At 42.2% G+C, this 17,735-nt stretch overlaps 1 protein-coding gene across 1 annotated transcript; it reads right to left on the reverse strand.

Moving 5' to 3' along the window:
• Positions 1–1,950: 1,950 nt before the first annotated feature.
• LOC104509251 (protein FAM98A-like) lies at positions 1,951–17,377 on the reverse strand (the record flags this gene model as incomplete). The annotated part of the gene is given in 8 exon segments (XM_010151130.1): positions 1,951–2,303; positions 2,305–2,748; positions 5,878–6,045; positions 8,724–8,840; positions 10,059–10,139; positions 12,463–12,647; positions 15,395–15,529; positions 17,229–17,377. Coding segments are annotated over 8 exon segments (1,303 nt in total), but the record flags the coding sequence as incomplete, so codon positions are not given.
• Positions 17,378–17,735: the final 358 nt, after the last annotated feature.

The raw sequence follows: 17,735 nt of genomic DNA on the forward strand, positions 1-17,735 counted from the left end.
GTGAGTTTCCAGACGTTCATCACTTGAACCGCGTTACGCCGAGATAGATCTGTGTTAGTGACCCTCAGAGACCTGGATTTAATATGGAAAACTTCTCCCTCGTCAGGCTTGTTACGTTGGTTTGAAACATGAAAATACAGAAGAGACCTTAGGTCTCCAGTGCTTTCCTCGAGACGCTGGCTTCCACCCCGCGAGTCACTAGCAGCACCCAGTGGCCGCAATAAATTAAACAGGAGATTCTTCAGGTTGATCACGGGAATGAAACCCAGGGGAAAAAATCAGTTTCTACACAATGTCAATCAGCTTATTTACAGGATTAGCTTGACCTACAGCAGCACCAGCATTACACTGATTATTTCTGTAATCCAAGGAACTTCTCCTGCCTGCCTCAACCTGGATGCAGCCCAGGGGCACCTCACGTAGCCAGAGCCTGTTGCCATCAGCACACCCATTGCTACAGCGATCCAGGCCCGGTAGCAGGAACCTACGTTTTCCGTGGGCTGGAGAGCACGGGGAGTTTCCCAGAAGCAGCGTACCATGTGCACGTGACATGCAGGAGCACATCCTGGGGGACGGGTGCTCACATGGCCCAAGAGTAACTAATTCCAGCCAGCAACACCCCAGAGAGACACTGTGCTGCTACGCCAGTTCAGACAGGGGAACAGAGCAGAACTCAGAGCCATCGAAGAGCTATTCCTCCGACTGGAGATCCATTCCTCCCGCCCACTCCTTTTCTGACAGCTTCTCAGGGCGCAAAATGCCCAGTACAGCCGGGATGAGTGGAATATCGAAAACCAGATTAAAACATAGGACAGATGAAGCAGACAGAAATCCCCCCAAATTTCCAGCTCCTGTAGCAACTGCTTTCTACGACAAGAAGGAAAAGAAACTAAAGCAAAGGGAACATACAGATACTTTTATTGCTCACCTTTTGTACAACAGCACACCTTCAGCCATTTTCTTTCACAGCTTGACAACGTTTATGTACACAAAAAACCCAGCAAGAAGCATTATGTGGCTTTCAGTAAAGAAAAAAACAAACCAAACATCAGAACATCAAACTCAGCCAGGCTTTGTTTTCTGCAGCAATAATAAAAGGGCTTCCTCCAGGCAGGAACTAATCTTCCCAGGCCGTAGTGCATTTCTTTAAAAAGACAACCCCCAAAACAAATTGCCCTAGGTTTGCTGAGCCAGTGGTATTAACTTGCAAATAAACTAAATTTCAGTTTGTCATTTCTTCTAATTGATTTCAAGTAAGAGTTAGGTTTGGAGGAGGAGCAACTTGTTTTGGATGGATGCAGGTCAGTTGGAATTGCTACACCTAACTACAGGCCTACGCACACTACCGGTTCACAATTTAGCTTAGTTTTAAATGATCTCTGCAGATTTTGGCGGCGGTCAGTCTTCAGTTGAGCAGGTGGGAGAACTCGTTTTAGCGGGAGATAAGGCTACCAGACATGGCATCCACAGTAGAGCTCATCTAATAGAGAAGAATCCCGTCTGTCAGAGCGCGTTCGCCGTGCGTCTGCGCACGTGTAGCATCTCTGTGACTAAACCCAGAGGCCAGCAAGCCAAAAAGCCTCAGAGCTGGTTTTAGAATATGTAACTGAACAATGATTAGGGGGAAAAACAAATGCAGAAGTTCTGCTGCGTATTGCAAGAGACAGGTTTGACCAGACAGGTTTTTGATGTTTCTCTAAATTGAAGCAGAAGGCGAACGCAGCAGGCAGTTTCAGAACGAGAGGGTTTTGAACAGAAGGAACTAGTCCAGCACGGACAAAGCATTAGTTCGTGTGTAGGGTGCAGCGGGGAGTGATGCTGCGTTTCACTCAGACAGGTCGGAGTGATGGGGGGAGGTCTACAGAAAGCTGTACTTTCCTCAACGCAAAACATCCCACCCAGAGAGATTCTACCTGCCGCGTACGAACCTGCACGTGATTAAGCCAGGCCTCCGAAACCAGGTTTCTATTACGTGAGCTCTGCTGAAGCAAAAGGTTTTAGCAGCCTCAGCTCGTGAAGTGTCTTCCTTGTCCAAAGCCAGACTGATTATACTGGTAACCTCCATGCTGGAAGTGCTGCTCAAACTGCCCCCCTTGATTAAAGTTCTGTCCACCTCTGCCCCCCCAGCCTCCTCCTTGGCCTCCACGGCCACCACGACCGCCACGGCCACCTCTCCCTCCTCCGCGCCCACCCCCTCGGTCACTGTGGGACCCACCATCTTGGTATCTGTTATCTTGCTGGTAGCCGCCGCCACCCCCCCCTTGGTAGCCACTTCCCGACTATGAAGACGACTCGTAGCCGCCCTTGGTAGCCGCCGCCACCGCCGTGGTAGCCACCCGTTTGAAAACCTGCATCTCTGTAGTTGTTCTCCCTGTAGCTGCCATCCTGGTAGCCACCACCTCCACCGTCTGTCCAACCTCCTTGAAGCTTGTTTCCTCTTCCGCCTCCTCTGCTGCCATGATCATAACCACCACGTCCTCCTCGGCCCCCTCGATCGTGGCTGCCTTGGTCATGACCTCCTCGCCCGCCGTACGACGAGTCGTAGCCTCCCCTTCCTCCTCGGTCGTGACCCCCGTGGTCATAACCTCCTCGCCCTCCGTACGAAGATTCGTAGCCACCTCTTCCTCCCCTGCCGCCGCCTTGTTGCGGACCCCCCTCCGGTCTCTTCTGCCACGGCGGCATCTCAGGAGGCGGCGGTTCGATTTCGTTGGGCCTTCCTCCTCTGTCGGGCACTCTGCCCATTAGCACCTGCAAAGGGAACGGGAGAATGGCCGTGGGAGCTGTAACACCTCGCAGAAGAGTCACATCCACCAACACGCACCACAAACGGCAGCCGCTCGAGGGTTCTGACACCCAGGGGATTTCATCACGGCAAACTCTGGTCTGTTTGGATGCGACAGACCACTGTCTCCAATTAATCAGGGATTACTCTAGTGCTCCAAGCACTTCTACCAAGAGAAGCCAGGAGACCTGGGATTTTTGTTCCAACAGCAGGCACAGCAGCAGAGGCAGCATCAATAGTCTTTCACTAAACCGCTTGAGTGTGCATTGGTAAACAGGCGCAGTGCAACACAGCCCCTCTCCTGCCCAGTGCTCTGAACTGCTGTAGAAGCCATTGGCTCGGCAAACGAAGCACGACGGCTTGTATTTTTCAGTAAGGGCACGCAAAAACGTACACACCAACGAAGAGGTGTCAGACAGCACTGATCAGAGCCTTGCTTGGCTCCGGAGTCTTCAGCCATCTAGGGATGCTGTGACATTAGGAATTTAGCAAGACTTAAAACAGGACAGGACATTCACACCGCTTCAACTTTTCACACCACGTAACAGAAAAACCTGAATGGAAACAGGCTGCTTTGTTACTGCATGTAACATGCCCTGGAAAACATTTAATATGGATAATGGGGATAAGGTAACCGAATACGTAGCAGCAGCAGGGCAGTGTTGCCTTCCTAGTCAAACATACATATGGTCTGATGATCGTCACACCTGTCTTCCCACTTAGTTTCTTATATTCCATGCTCCATCTACATTAAAAAGGTGCAAAAATCATTTAGGGGTGGAGGGGGGTGTGGTCAAATGAGCACACCACCGCTCTATTCTAATTAATTGGGACTTTACACGAAATACAGTTGGTACCCAGGAGAAAAGCATGCGTGGACACCCACTAATTTTAAAGTTCCAACTGTACATAGCTACTGAGCTTCAAAAGTTCGGCACGTGCTTTTGTGAGCCTATCACTCCTGTAAAATCGTAACTTTGGAAACAAGGTAAGTTGCTTAGTCTAAATCACATCCCTACTATGTCCTTACTGAAACCGCACACTTGACTCCGCGCAAATGAAACTACACACATCTCCGTGTACACGGGGGAATCTGTGACATCCTTGCTTTGTGACGTTAATACCCTGTATTTACACAGAGCAAAATACAGTCACCGTGTAGGTGTTAGGGTAGACGCAGTGACAGAGCTAGGCAGCAGCAGCGTAATGAGATCAGTAATTCTGGTCACACAGGGCAGGCCTACTCCCACTGAAAGCAACACGGTATTTCAGCAATTTTTTACTGCCCCTAAGAAGGGGCACTCTGAACCTAAACAGGCAGAATTGCAGTTCCCATAATGCACTGATGCATGGAGTACACCAAGTTTCTTACTCTTTATTTCCAAATGCCACTTACAATCCTAAAAGAAGTAGGATTTATTACTACATTCAATTTACTTAAATATTCATAACAGAATGTGGTGGTGCATTTCCCACTCACCCTCGGTTTCTAGGCCACTCTACAGCCTAAGGAGTCACATACAGCCTTAGCCATTGTGCAGCAAGTTCGGTGGTTAAGCCTTCCCTGACCATATCAACCATCGTGCCAAGAGCTCAGTTGCCTGACCAGGGTGTGTACCAGGAATTCAACCACCTGGCCATAGAAGAAGCAAGAATGGAATAACTAATCATTCCTGGACAACCCAGAGACTTGGGCAATTTGGTACCACCAATTACTGACATTCTAAGTCACCAATCCAAGTTGTGGCCAAAGTGGAAAGCTACTGATGCCTGTAGTCAATTATCTTGTGACCCTATAAACAGTGGTTCCAAGAATCACAGCATCACAGACGGGTTTGGGTTGGAAGGGACCTTAAAGCCCATCTAGTTCCACCCCCCCTGCCATGGGCAGGGACACCTTCCACTAGACCACGGTGCTCAAAGCCTCATCCAGCCTGGCCTTGAACACTTCCAGGGCTGGGGCATCCACAGCTTCTCTGGGCAACCTCTTCCAGTGCCTCACCACCCTCTCCGGTAAGAACTTCTTCCTGATATCCAATCTAAACCTCGCCACTTTCAATTTAAACCCGTTACCCCTTGTCCTGTCACTACAGGCCCTTGTACAAAGTCTCCCCCAGCTTCCAGGGTCCAAGAAAGACCCTTCGAGTTCTCCTGGACTTCAGTGAGCTGTGCCCAACATCTCCCTCTGAGTGGGGCACCGCTTGGAGTTCACAAACTCTCAAGTCTCTGAAATCAGAGAACTGCCAACGCAACTTGGGCTGAAAACCTTCTTGAGGCTCAACCCTTCGCCCGTTGAGAGATGCAGCGGTATCTGACATGAATATTTTCACTAAACTCAAGGGGGAATTTTAACAGGTACTTCTGTGTATATATACACACACACACACATATATATATGCATAGATACATATACACACACATCTGTGTCTGTATCTGTCTGTGTGCCATACGCATGCAACTTCATGTCGATACCTTTGTTAAGTCTTTGATTAAGTTACTGTGCTGATAGCTAAGTTTGGCTGGGAATTATATAATCTGTGTGATATATCCGAATAGCGTTAAGGAATTCTGAACTGCTGATATTCCAAATTGCTGCTGTCCCAAAGTTTTGCACGAAGCACAAAACCCAACACACTGCAAACCCTTTCCCTAATTCCTTAGGCATACACCGTTGAGCAGGTCTGGGACTAGGAGTGGATTCAGTCACACCCAGACTCCTCTTTGGGAGGTTTAGAAAGTAAGAGGTTCCACTCTGAACCTCGTGACCCAATGGAGGAAATTTTGTTGCCTCTCTTCCTAATCCATATTGCAGCAACCCAATTCTGACATGATTTCTCTGACTCTGTAAGTCATTTTCAATTTGCATATATACCATTGTAATCCACTGCTAGTTTGATTTCACTTTTGTATGCTTTTCCACATCGAATTAGTAGTGGAGTGGACCTTGCCATCGAATTCTGTTAAGTTGCACTTTTCCCAAGTTCATATTAAAACAGCTTTTTCCCCCTAGTATTTGTGACACTGATCTTTAAGTGGCCTAAACCAATCATCTTCCCTGTCGTGACACAGAACAAGTCATCTGTCGCCAAAGGTACCTTATTAATGGCACAGGCAGTCTTCTCTCGGATGGATCCACTGCTTGTTCTCACGATCTTTGACAGATCCTGCCGAGCTGCTAATAGATTTGCAACGGAAATAGTGCACTTAGTAGATAAGAGGGCACGTTTTGGCTGGTAAACCTTAGCCAGTTTTTCTGTTTGACTCTGTTGGAGAGAAGAAAAACAAATCCCAGTCAGCTAAAGTAGTAAGAAAGCAATGGGACACCTCATCAAAAGAATCAAAGCAACACCAAAGAACAAAAAACTACTGCGAATTGAACAAAAATTAAAATAGAAACGGTGAGAACCACTTTGTAACTAAGAATCACTGCAACAAAGCTGGCATTTGTCAAATTAATTTCTTAAGTAATATAGGAAACACTATTGTGACTGAACTGACAAGATACTGAGCTTCTGACGGTGTTAAGATTAATTATATATACACGCAGAACGTTTTACTTTCAGGCAAACACAGAAGTGTGTCATACGGTTACACGGATTACTGATGATAGCTAAAAGATACCGGAGGTGAAACACATCTGTGTCCAGCCTCCAGACCGCCTCTTGCGCCTGCACCCCGACCCACACCCGTTCCAGTTAGGCTGGCATCACCCTGGCTCCAACACAGCGTCAGCAGAAGAGGGCTGTGCTAACTCCTTCACACTCTTCATTCCAGCCGGCTTCTTCACAGAGGCAGGCCGCCCCGCGGTACTGGCAGAACAAAAGCTCTCAAGTGCTCATTCTAATTCAGTCCTTTCTCTAGTGGCGCCCAAGCTAGAAACGGGATCCTTACACATCAACTTTGCCCTGCACGCCATCTCTCTTCCCCAGCTGCCTGTCGACATTAACCACACTGGCTTTTCTGAACACCTCAAAAGTGTGAAAGCAGCGCTCCAACCGACAGACACAACCAGCCATGAGTTACATCTGCCTTCAGTTATCAGCGGGGCGTAACGCGGTGATGCAGGTGGGATAAACCAGATTGCAATCCGTACACAGGCAAAAGGGCTGCTTTTTGTCTGGAGCCCAGATGACCACCGTGGGACAGGCAAACAAGGTTCTCCAACACATCTCTGGAGAGGGCAAGAGCTTAGGGGCAAATTTTAAAATACTAAAATCCTATTTTCCATCTAAAGGCAGAAAACCGGAACTGGGAAGAATTGAGAGCATGTACTTCCAAGTGACTCAGTGATAAGTTTTTAGAACCAAAAGCTTCTGCTTTCAAATTGCAAACTCAACAGGGTTTATTCAAAACGAAGGAAAACGCACACGTCATTTACCTGGCGCTGCCTAAAGACAAGAGCAGCAACAGTGTTCACCAGAGCAGCAGTAAGCTTTTCCCTGGCAAGTCTGACTGAGCTCCGAGCACAGTATTTTGGTGCTATAGTATTCTTCTTCTACGTGAAACTTGAAAATTTTCATTTTAAAAACCCCTTAATTATAGGCTATGAAGTTTTTACTGGTGTTTCTACTATCTGGAGAAATAACTATTTAGTTGTACTACCGTATTCTGATTCTTTTAATTTTAAAATTTAAAGAACTCCTTACCGTCATTTATTAAAACATTGCTAATAGTTACTGTCAAAACAAACCGTACTCCAGACACGCAATACTATAGCCACACTCTCCAATTTTGTATCGCCATGGTCCTAAAAGATTTAAATTTGCATTTCAATAGATGTAAATTCATATATACAATTTGTGGGTTTTGTGAAAGGATTCCACGTAGCCAGTCAAGGTCAAAAACATCTGAGAATTCTCCTAGAAAAAAACCCCCAAAGATACATGGATTTGGATGCCAAAGCTCTAACACAATTAGAATTGCCTGGGTTTTAACCCAATCCATAGTTTTGCTCATTTTCATTCACTATTAAAACATTCAATCAGATAGTTCTTCAATCTTCTACTAAACAACCTGAAGAACACAAGTTTAAGAGATAGAACACCAGTAGAATTCCTACTCAGGTGATGAAAGAGTAAAGGGGAAAGGTCATAGTTCATTATTAAAAGACAGTTGTTTTTTGATTAAATCGTTTATTAAGAAAAAACACTTGATGATTCACGTGTCACAGTTCAGCACTAATAACTCTGTCTCAAACGCTGCCAGCAGCATAATTAACAGCATGTCAGCAGATCTGGTTTAGTCCTAGAAAATAAATGATATGCACTGGTTTTTTTAAATCTTGTCGTTCCTTTTTCACTAGGAAATAGGGAAACCATGTAATTATTTTTAAGAGCAGAATATATATCACATACTCAGAGAGAAGAGACATCATGTCGCAGCCACTTGCACGGCTCAAAGACGAAAGCAGCACATAAAACACCACCCTGCCTACCCGGTAAGAACTGGTTAGTGCCCTACCAGCTTCTCACGTGCATCTGTGGAGCTGCACTTGCAGAGGCACTTTGAGTTAAGGAAATCTGATCGCTGTGGACAGCACAAAGCTAAGGGATGGTCAGCAGTAAGATGCGCTTCTCTACCATCACACCGACGTAGCACTTAATGATTGACATCACCATACTCTGAAGGTAAATTGTTGGATCAGTAATCTCTTACTACCTTTTTCTAGTGGCCTATTTAACTGCATATTTTGGCTTTGGTTTGTAGTTACAGTCTATCTTCTCAATTTACATACTGTTTTAAACTCTGACAAATCAGTTTTAAGTAAAATATTTTTAGTCATCCTACATTATCATGAACTTCTCCATAAACTCAAGCCAAAACCAGACAACTCCTGTGGTTGTTTCTCACTCGTGAACAATTACACAATTAAGCAGTTCTCCAGAGATACTTATTTTAGAGCATTACCATCAACCAGGACTTCAGGGCAAGTTGGTCGTACCTTAGCTCTGTCTGACCAGCCAAAGGACTGCACAGTAACATCCAAACGCTTGACTAACAGTTTTCTTCGGACTTCGTATTCGTTGACTATGGCTTGATTCATTGCTTCAATTTTTTCCTGAAACAAAGATATGCAGAAATAACCTATAGATTATATGCAAAATGTTTCTAGTTAAGATAATAAACAATGTGGATGGAAGAGAGTAAGACACAGGGATAGCAAGCAGGGCTTAAGCCTGCAATTATCTACCTTGCCAACACTATTTTCCTGAAGGCTCCAAAGCTCCGTTATCCTCACATTCAGCTTTCTACCATCATAACATGCCCTGCTGAGAGGCATTTCTCAACACCCACCCAGGGAGAGAAGCAGAAGTGAGAAAACACTACACGCAACAAGCTGAAGGTGATGCATGGACACCCCTAAGTCCTAGGGACCAGGGTGTCCTTGCCTTTTTAAAAAGCAGTAAGCTTAAAGACAAAGGTAGAGCAAAGAGAGGACTAGAAGTAAGTACTGTAAGATGATCTTGATTAAAGCACAATCTGCATATGACAACAAAGTGCCCTACAGGGAAAAGCCACCACTAGAAACACACCCAGTAGCAGACAGTGGTCTAGTTAGAGCAACAGTTGGGCTATGCACCATTAAGGAATAGGTTATGTATTGACTGAAGACTGGCTGAAAGAAGGTGTTTCAGCCTCCACAGTGCAAGCCCTGGAGGAAGCAGACTGTTGGGAGCAGATGACCTTCAACCTTAAGCAAGAGACACAAGAGACTCACAGCTGTAGCTTTGTGCTGGTGCAGCAGCAATATCTAACCCAGGCACCACCCTAGAACAGCAGGTGAGATTGTGGGTCTGCCATGTGGGTGTACAGCCTCTCCCAGCTTCCACCTGCACACTCACTGCTTCTTGGAAAAGAGACTATGAAGGAAGCAGACTACTCCAACAGGACAGAAAGATAGGAGGAAATTATGAGAAGACCCACAGGTTAGCTGGAAAGAAGCCACAAGAGGGGCTGTGACACCATCTCGGTGAGGCGGCAGGACAGGAAGGCATAAGCTACCACACAAGCACGCATGTCAGGGCCACCACTGTAAATCCTCTTTATTTTGGAAATCTTTTGCCTGCACCTGGACATACAAATTCATGAGCCTAAAATCTTATCAGTTACTGAACACTTATTGTACCAACATATATGTAAAATACTGCAAGAAACAGTTTTCTCATCTTCAGAAAGAGATGAGAAAAATAATTTTGCAACATTACACACGGAATCAAGATCAATACTTTATACACCTGAAAATGGGAAATGGGCTGTAATACCTGCAACTACTTACCCAGTGAGCTGGTCCCAGTTGTTTCTTCAATAAAGGTTTGCCAACATGATTAGGTGGAACCTTTGCTAGGGTTTCCTTCAGCTGTTAGGAGACAGATAAAAATATAAGCATTGGCTAAATAAAAGAAAAAAAAAAAGAGCTTTTCAAATTTCAAGAGAGGACTCTTGGACAGTCACAGGCATGACAGAGCAACCTCCAGTATCAAGTATTTTTCTCTGGGACAGAGACCGAAGCACACTTCTTTTGGAAAGCAACCATATTTGTATTTTTGGTAGCCTTGGCTATAATTATTTAAAAACTATGGGACTATAGAGTAGTTAAAATTGAGAGATTCCATGAGGTACAGGTCCCCTTGAAAAGGGAGGGATTATTCTGCACAAGAGCTCTCCTTAATTCAGAAAAAAACCCACACTTGCATCAAAAAGGTTGTATTAAGAGTATGTGAGATGTGAGACAATCGAAAGAAGGACCCCTTTTTACAATCAGAAGGAGAAAATCTTCAATATGAAAATCTAACTTGCAGTTTAAAAGTTTGGGCACAACTTAGGCTATCTTTCCCATCGCAAAATTTCCGAGGACATCAGGGGGAAGAAATGGGAGTAGCAGCGACAAAAACTTGGATCAAAGCAGGCTGCAGTTATGAAACTTCCCTTTCCTACTGCCGCAAACCACACTTTTCAACTTCCTTGGCTCCAGCAATCATTCCAGCAGTTGACTTAATACAGGGAGTGACCTGGTTTTCCAAAGGTGTTGAGCCCAACTTTACGACTTTAAACCCAAGTGCTTTCAGAACAGCAAAGGTAGCAGTTCATTCAAGTATCAGCAGGGTTTTTTGTTTGTTTTAAACATGGAGGATCATTAATAGAGTCAATTATACAAAGATCCTACTCCCAACTGTACTACGTGTGTGCAAAGAAAAAGGTAGTTTGATTTTCATATGCTAGATCAGAATAATGCCACTCTAAGACTCTATTTTCAAAACAAGACAACTTTAGGGTGATCTCTTGTTATAGCTATCATCTTACAGTCCAGTAAAATTTTCGTTCTGGTATTTAAGTTTTCAAATTTTGCTCACATGTGCGAGGTATTTTCATTTACAAAGTGAAAAAAGTTTTTTTCAGTTATTAGCCACCTTTACTTTCTCCTTCTCAACTACTACCAACATCTGAAGTGTTCAGACTGTTATGATTTCTAAAAAAAACTCCATAGGTTAGAAATTCCTGATGTATTTTATTAAGCTATAAGGACTGTTCAGGGATTCCCCCCCCGCCCCCTTGTATAACCACCTATGGATATAAATCATTGGGATACCATTCATTTAACCTTGCAAGACCATGTAAAAAGAAAAGTCAATTAGTAAAACATAACAGAATTCCCAGATTAAAAAGATTTTGATCTACTTCTGTATTTTTATAGAGCCTCTTTCAAAGCTTGCTAGCATTGTTCATTGTTATATTTTCTACCTTTTACAACAAATGGAAGCACAGATTTTTTTAATGTATCTTAACTATCTAATGACTGTGGCAATGCCAAAACCAGAAAACTAACTGCTTCCATTCTACACCTTGGACTTCTGTTGGAAAACCATCCTCCTCTTCTTAAACAGGTCAGTCAAAACCAATTCTTTGCAAAGAAATGAAGCAATTATTCTCAGTTGCTTGGACCTATTTAGGTACAATGCAACTAAAAGGTTAGTCAAAAAACTTGTCTGAAAGTATTTTGGGGAGCTTTGTAACCGTATCTGTTCTGCTCTCCCCTATCCTGCAAGTAATTGAATGTAACAAAAACTTTCTGTCCCCCAACTGTCTGTGCACTGGACAGTCCATTCCACTTCATTTCTCTGCTTTATAAAAATTACTCAGACAAAAGTAAATATCTTTAAAAAAACCCACAACCACCTGAGGAACACATACATGTATATGAACAAAAATAAATGGAACCACGGGAACTGATGAAGACTTAGGGAAAAGGTGTAACTGAAGTCAAATTTACAATTCCCTTTATCCTAAACACTTTTAAAACAGGAGATTCCTGTAAAAAAAATGCTTAGGTGTATTTCTTGGAATACATTTCTCCTTAACACTCTCCCTGAGGCCTGATCTCAGCATTTTCCATGTCTTCTGCAACAGGTGATGACATTAAAACCTAGAGCAGAGTAGGAAATACCTCACCCCGGAAGGCAATGGCAGCAGTAGTCCCTGACCTCGTGCCTTGGCGTGGAAAAAGCCTTTGAACTAATCTTCAAAATCCTGACTCTTGGCATGTTCAGTAAACTGTATTAACTCTTCTTCACAATTCAAACACTGGAGTTTCACAGAAGGCAAATCTCTCCCTGGTAGCAGAACTATTTTCCATCAAAACAGTAACATCATAAATATTCTAGTTTTGTTCCTTTGGATCTTACTTTTTTTTCAATTCCACTGAAGAACTGGAACATCGTTATGTTGGCTGGAGGCTTGGACATGCCTAAAGCAATACATATGCCTTTTAGCTCCTGAAAGACTTCACTGCCACCTCCTTCCTGTGCTTTTTTAGGAGGGGCATTCACACACAGCATTCTGGCAGCTTCCAGTTCTGAGATGAGGTATGCTGGGGTAAGAAAAATTAGATTTCAGCATCAGATATAGCCGAGTTAAATTATTTTAGAACCACTGAGAACTCTAGTGCTTACAATCAACAAATGTGCAAATGGACTGCTTTAGAAAGAGTGAGGCCCATCATTCTGGTATCCACAGAACGCTCACATTTCTAATCGTCACTGAGCCCAGCGCTAGAAACGCAACCAACAGGGGAAAGGTTTAGTACAACTAATTAAAGCCTGGAAAAAGTCCCTATGATTCCGACAGGTATTAATCACAGAGTTCAACAGAGCACGGCTCTTTTCCTTCAGGCTTTGCCCAGCAAAGACAGGAGACTAGGAACATGGAAATAAGCAGGATGAGGGACTGGGATATGCACTTTAAACTACACAAGCAAGCATTCCTTAAAGCTCTAGGAAGCAAAGCAAGAAGTGAGTAAAGTGAAATATTGGACAAATCTCTACTTCCCCAGGCAAGATGCAGAGTGGAAAAATAAACCCCCTTTCAAAAGTACTATTGAGAACTCAGGTTTGTAACAATTCCAGAAGGGAGAAACAGAAGCTAGAATACCTGCAGTGCTGTTCAAAACCAGAACTGCAAGAGCCTACCACCACATTATAACTTTTTTATCAAAACAAACAAAAAAATTAAAATCACGTCTTCTGAACATGGTATACACCAAAAATTTTAGCTTTCGGTGTCTGTTAGTGACATAAATTTAGCACACAGCCTTCGCTTGCAGTCGTCACAACTTTAAAGTTTGCCTTGAAAGAAAAAACCCACATGTTTAACAATACTTTTATCATGAATCACACTGGGTGACCGTAACAGTAACATAAACAATTATTTCTAAAAATAAGGACTGAAAAATAGATACCGCACTGACAAAGACAGACTTGCGAGCAGGGATGTAAACCCACGGCTATACAAAAGCAGCTTACTACCTATAAAATTGGGACAGATCAAAAGATTAAGAACAAAGCATTCTAATGATCTCTAGAATTTCTTCTTGATCTCTAGAATGTCTTCTGCTAAAGACACAGAACACCTTATAAATCATACAATTCTTAAAACATGTAAAGCAGCGAAGAATTCTTTGTAAGTTCTTTCAACGGTACTATATACAGATTTCTCTCATATTCCACTTTCAATTGTTTACACCCCGTTAGGACCTCCTGAAAAAGAAACTAGCAGAATTTTGTTTCAAGAATTTAGAGATGACATTCAAGGTACTTTCAACCTTCTCTGACAAAGACTGAAATTTTAAAGCCTATCACTGTAACACATGAATGTTCACCAGAGAGCGATTCTTTTTTGCAAAGCTTTTCTCAACCAACCTGAAACTCTTGTACTTTTTCCATCTGTGGATGCCAGTTCTTAATATTGTATTCTAGTCATGCTGCACACCCAGACGATCCTAACTACTGACATTTATTTTGTGCTTTCCTCTCCCAGCAATACTGCTACATCTTCCAACTGACATACACTGGGCTGTATTGCATTAAAATGTAAAATTGCCTGGCATTCCATATAAGAGAGTTATTCTGTTTCTCCTGAAAAAAAACTGGTTTTATGCCTCACGTACACTGGGATGCCTAGTACGTTCACTCAAGGTAGGTAAAGCAAGCTATGCAACTATCGTGGTACACAAAAAAAGAGGAGGTTGGCATCTATTCCAATTCCATATTCGACAGCAAGCACAGTATTCCTACCAGATGGAATACCAGAGTTCAGCTTCTGAACATGGCCTTATATTACCAAAACTTACATCACAGAGCACCTCTGGGATAGACTGTGTCACAGACAGGCCAAATTGATTGAATGGCTTGGGTTACAAAGAATGAGCTGAAGGGCAGATTATTTAGCTACCATATACTTTAAATATCTAGTATTTCTAAACATACTTTCAAAAATTCAGATTTAAGTTTTACTACTCCTTTTCTTCTACTGCTGAAATACTCTAATTCATTTCCTGCATCTCAGCTGAGGGCAGAACTCAATTTCTAGTTTGAAAAATTAAAAGAACTGAGGAAGCAAATTAAAATATTAACATTGAATCAGATTAAAATTAGTATTACAATTTCTCACACTTAAATAATTTACGACTGCAAATCAACATCACGTACTTTTTCCAAATTCAAGTACTATTTCTAACATTTCCTAAGCAGGAATAATACCGATTTAGCTACTGAGATCACTGGGTGGGAGAGTAAAGGGACAACATCACCATTGCTACTGCTAACTTCTTTTCAGCCAGCAGAAAGTAACATCGCAGCTATTTACTAAGGGAGGTGATCAAAAAAACTGGGAGCTGGGACAAAACTTTTTTTTTTTTTCACAATTCCAACTGTTTTCAGAGCCTAGGAAAATGCAAGTCTTCTTGCACCTTCCAAGTCATCACAGTGAGGGCTCCAAAATGATGATGCATCTGATATTAGTGGTCAGTTTTATAACCCTTCCAAAAATACATTCAGTGGCTAAATCCTGGCAGAAGTCTTAAAATTATTCCCTCTTTGGAGTACCTTTTGAGAAGTAATAGGACAGGCTTTTTGCTAGTGAATGTGAAAAAGGTTAATACTCCATATATTCTCCACCATATGCTGGCTACAGAGTGACAGGTAAATTTGAGGCCCAGAAGCATAATATTCTGACACTGTAAATTACCTAAAATTAAGAATTGCATTTCCCTGTAACTGTTGTATACATTATGATTCTTGCACAAAACCAGATTTGCTTGCAAGTACCCTTTTAACTTACTAAGCAGCAAGAGACAGTTCTTTCGATTATGAAGGCGTTTTGTCACATCTCCCGATGTTAATGATGCGTACGGGCAGTTCATTTCAGCCAGCAACCCGCTCATTTCGAGCTGAAATTCTTCTGCTTCATTTGGACCTTAGCAGGAAAGGAATAATAATTTGTTTACAGCTAATATAAATACACTTCTGGCTATGATTAGAATGAATTAGCTACTTATAAAAAAAAAGCTGCTTTGCTATTTAACATTAAAACGCTGCTTCTAATGGAAGCCAAATGCATCTCTTGGGTTTCTCAAAGACACAGCACAGTCTAATGGGAGCCATGATATTCCTCGTTATTGCAACATTACATTTCACTGACAGCTTTTCCCACATAAAAAAAAGCTGCTTTGCTCCAATTGCTATTTAACATTAAAACGCTGCTTCTAATGGAAGCCAAATGCATCTCCTGGGTTTCTCAAAGACACAGCACAGTCTAATGGGAGCCATGATATTCCTCGTTATTGCAACATTACATTTCACTGACAGCTTTTCCCACAACAGCCAGCCACTGGCAACTCCTACAATGAAAAGTGACATTAAAAACATCACAGATTTTACAGGGGTATCTTAAGTATCAACTAACTGCTCCCAGCACACATGTATCAGTTCCGATAAAGTAATGAATAATATGGCTTCTGAGCTCTCATGTTTTTACTACTTCTCCCTGTAAGCTCATGTTTGTCAATTGATCTTAATTATTTTTAAAGGATATTGCTATGAAGTAAGTCACGCAAACCAAAGCTTGGACTGATACTTGCATCACAAATCAGCAAAACTAATCTGAATTTGTTCAGCCAAGTTATGCAAGAAATAGTGGTTAATGAGAGGTAATGTTTTTTCTTCTTTTGAAGAGGTACTTCAACCCAAAATGTCTGTTATTTATAAACTCAAGTCACACAAAACGAAGGTAGGACTTGATGGTACTACAGATAGAAACATTTTATCACTACGTTTAGAGAATTTGAAGTAAGTGTTAGAATGCTCCTGGATTGTATTTTTACATAAAACATACAGTAGGAATGTAGAAGAGGTGAGATGCTGTATTGTTACAGAGAAAGAGCCAAATAAACTCAAAGAAAGGCTGGGCATGTCAAAAACAGAGAGAAAGAGAACAGATGTTGAGGTGAAAGGCAGCAATCTTTGGCCACTGAGTAGATGGCAAGTTAAGATCCTAAGGGCATTATAAGTTAATACATTAGTTACTCAGAAGTACAGGTTATCATACCAATTTAACAATTTAATCTGTAGAATGTCGTGACTAATTAACAAAAAATAACATTTTTTGGAAAACTAAGGTTTGCTTTCTCCATCAAAACAATAAACTTTTTTGTTTATCTTAGTGTGTTTCATAAAGAGGGAAAAATACATAGGAAGTACAGAGTTCAGGTAATCAAGAATAAAAAGAAAGGATGGTTACTGCAGTTATGAGAATGTTTTCTTGACCAGTAGGTAGTTCTTACATTAAAATTACAAACAGAAGCATTGAAATAAAAGTATTCTCATTATTTAATTCAAAAAACCCAGTAATTTTCCTTAAGTCCACCCAAGAACTTTAAAAAACTCTGTAGTTGAACAATTAAAAGAAGAATCTAATTTCAGAAGAAAGACTGTTGTATCCTGACTAATATTTCAACCTCTACTGGCTGTTCGCTTGAGGTGGAAATATCCAAAACCTGACAGCATGCAGACAATGTTCCCTGGTACAATGGATTTAGCAATTGTCAGCCCAAATTTTTATGGCATACAAGAACACACATTAAGTGCACGTTTGTGCTAGAGTTATGGCTACTTACTGTTAGTTGCCTGCACGTTTTCCTCTAGTTTACAGAACAGCCGTAACTCAGATACCAACCAAGCACAGAGTTTGGTGAATTCAGGGGAACTGGCTCCACGAGAGACCGCCTGGGCCAGCGCTCCATCATCTAACAATGGACCTTTGTAACTGACAAGTAAAACAAAAGCACAGTTTATTGACATTTGCTGTGATTGCTGTCCTGTGATAGATTTATTTTATGCTGTATACATATGGAGAGCTACACCCTCGTCAGATCTGCAATGCTGAACGTCTGAACTGGTAAGGCTGCTGCACTGAACTGCAAGAAAAAGCATATTGAAAACATCTGAGCAAACCCAGCATTTCTATGCACGTTAGCTTACTGCCAGAGACTGTGTCACAAAACATCATCGTGAAAAGTTTCATCCTGGAAAATGTTATCACGTACTGTGGCAACTTCTCTGCCTCTATCTCTTGAAGATGTTACAATATACCTATCTAGGGCAACTGCCGTTTCAAAGTATCG

This window comes from Eurypyga helias, unplaced genomic scaffold (assembly GCF_000690775.1).
Source record: "Eurypyga helias isolate BGI_N326 unplaced genomic scaffold, ASM69077v1 scaffold1300, whole genome shotgun sequence".
Classification (NCBI taxonomy): domain Eukaryota; kingdom Metazoa; phylum Chordata; class Aves; order Eurypygiformes; family Eurypygidae; genus Eurypyga; species Eurypyga helias.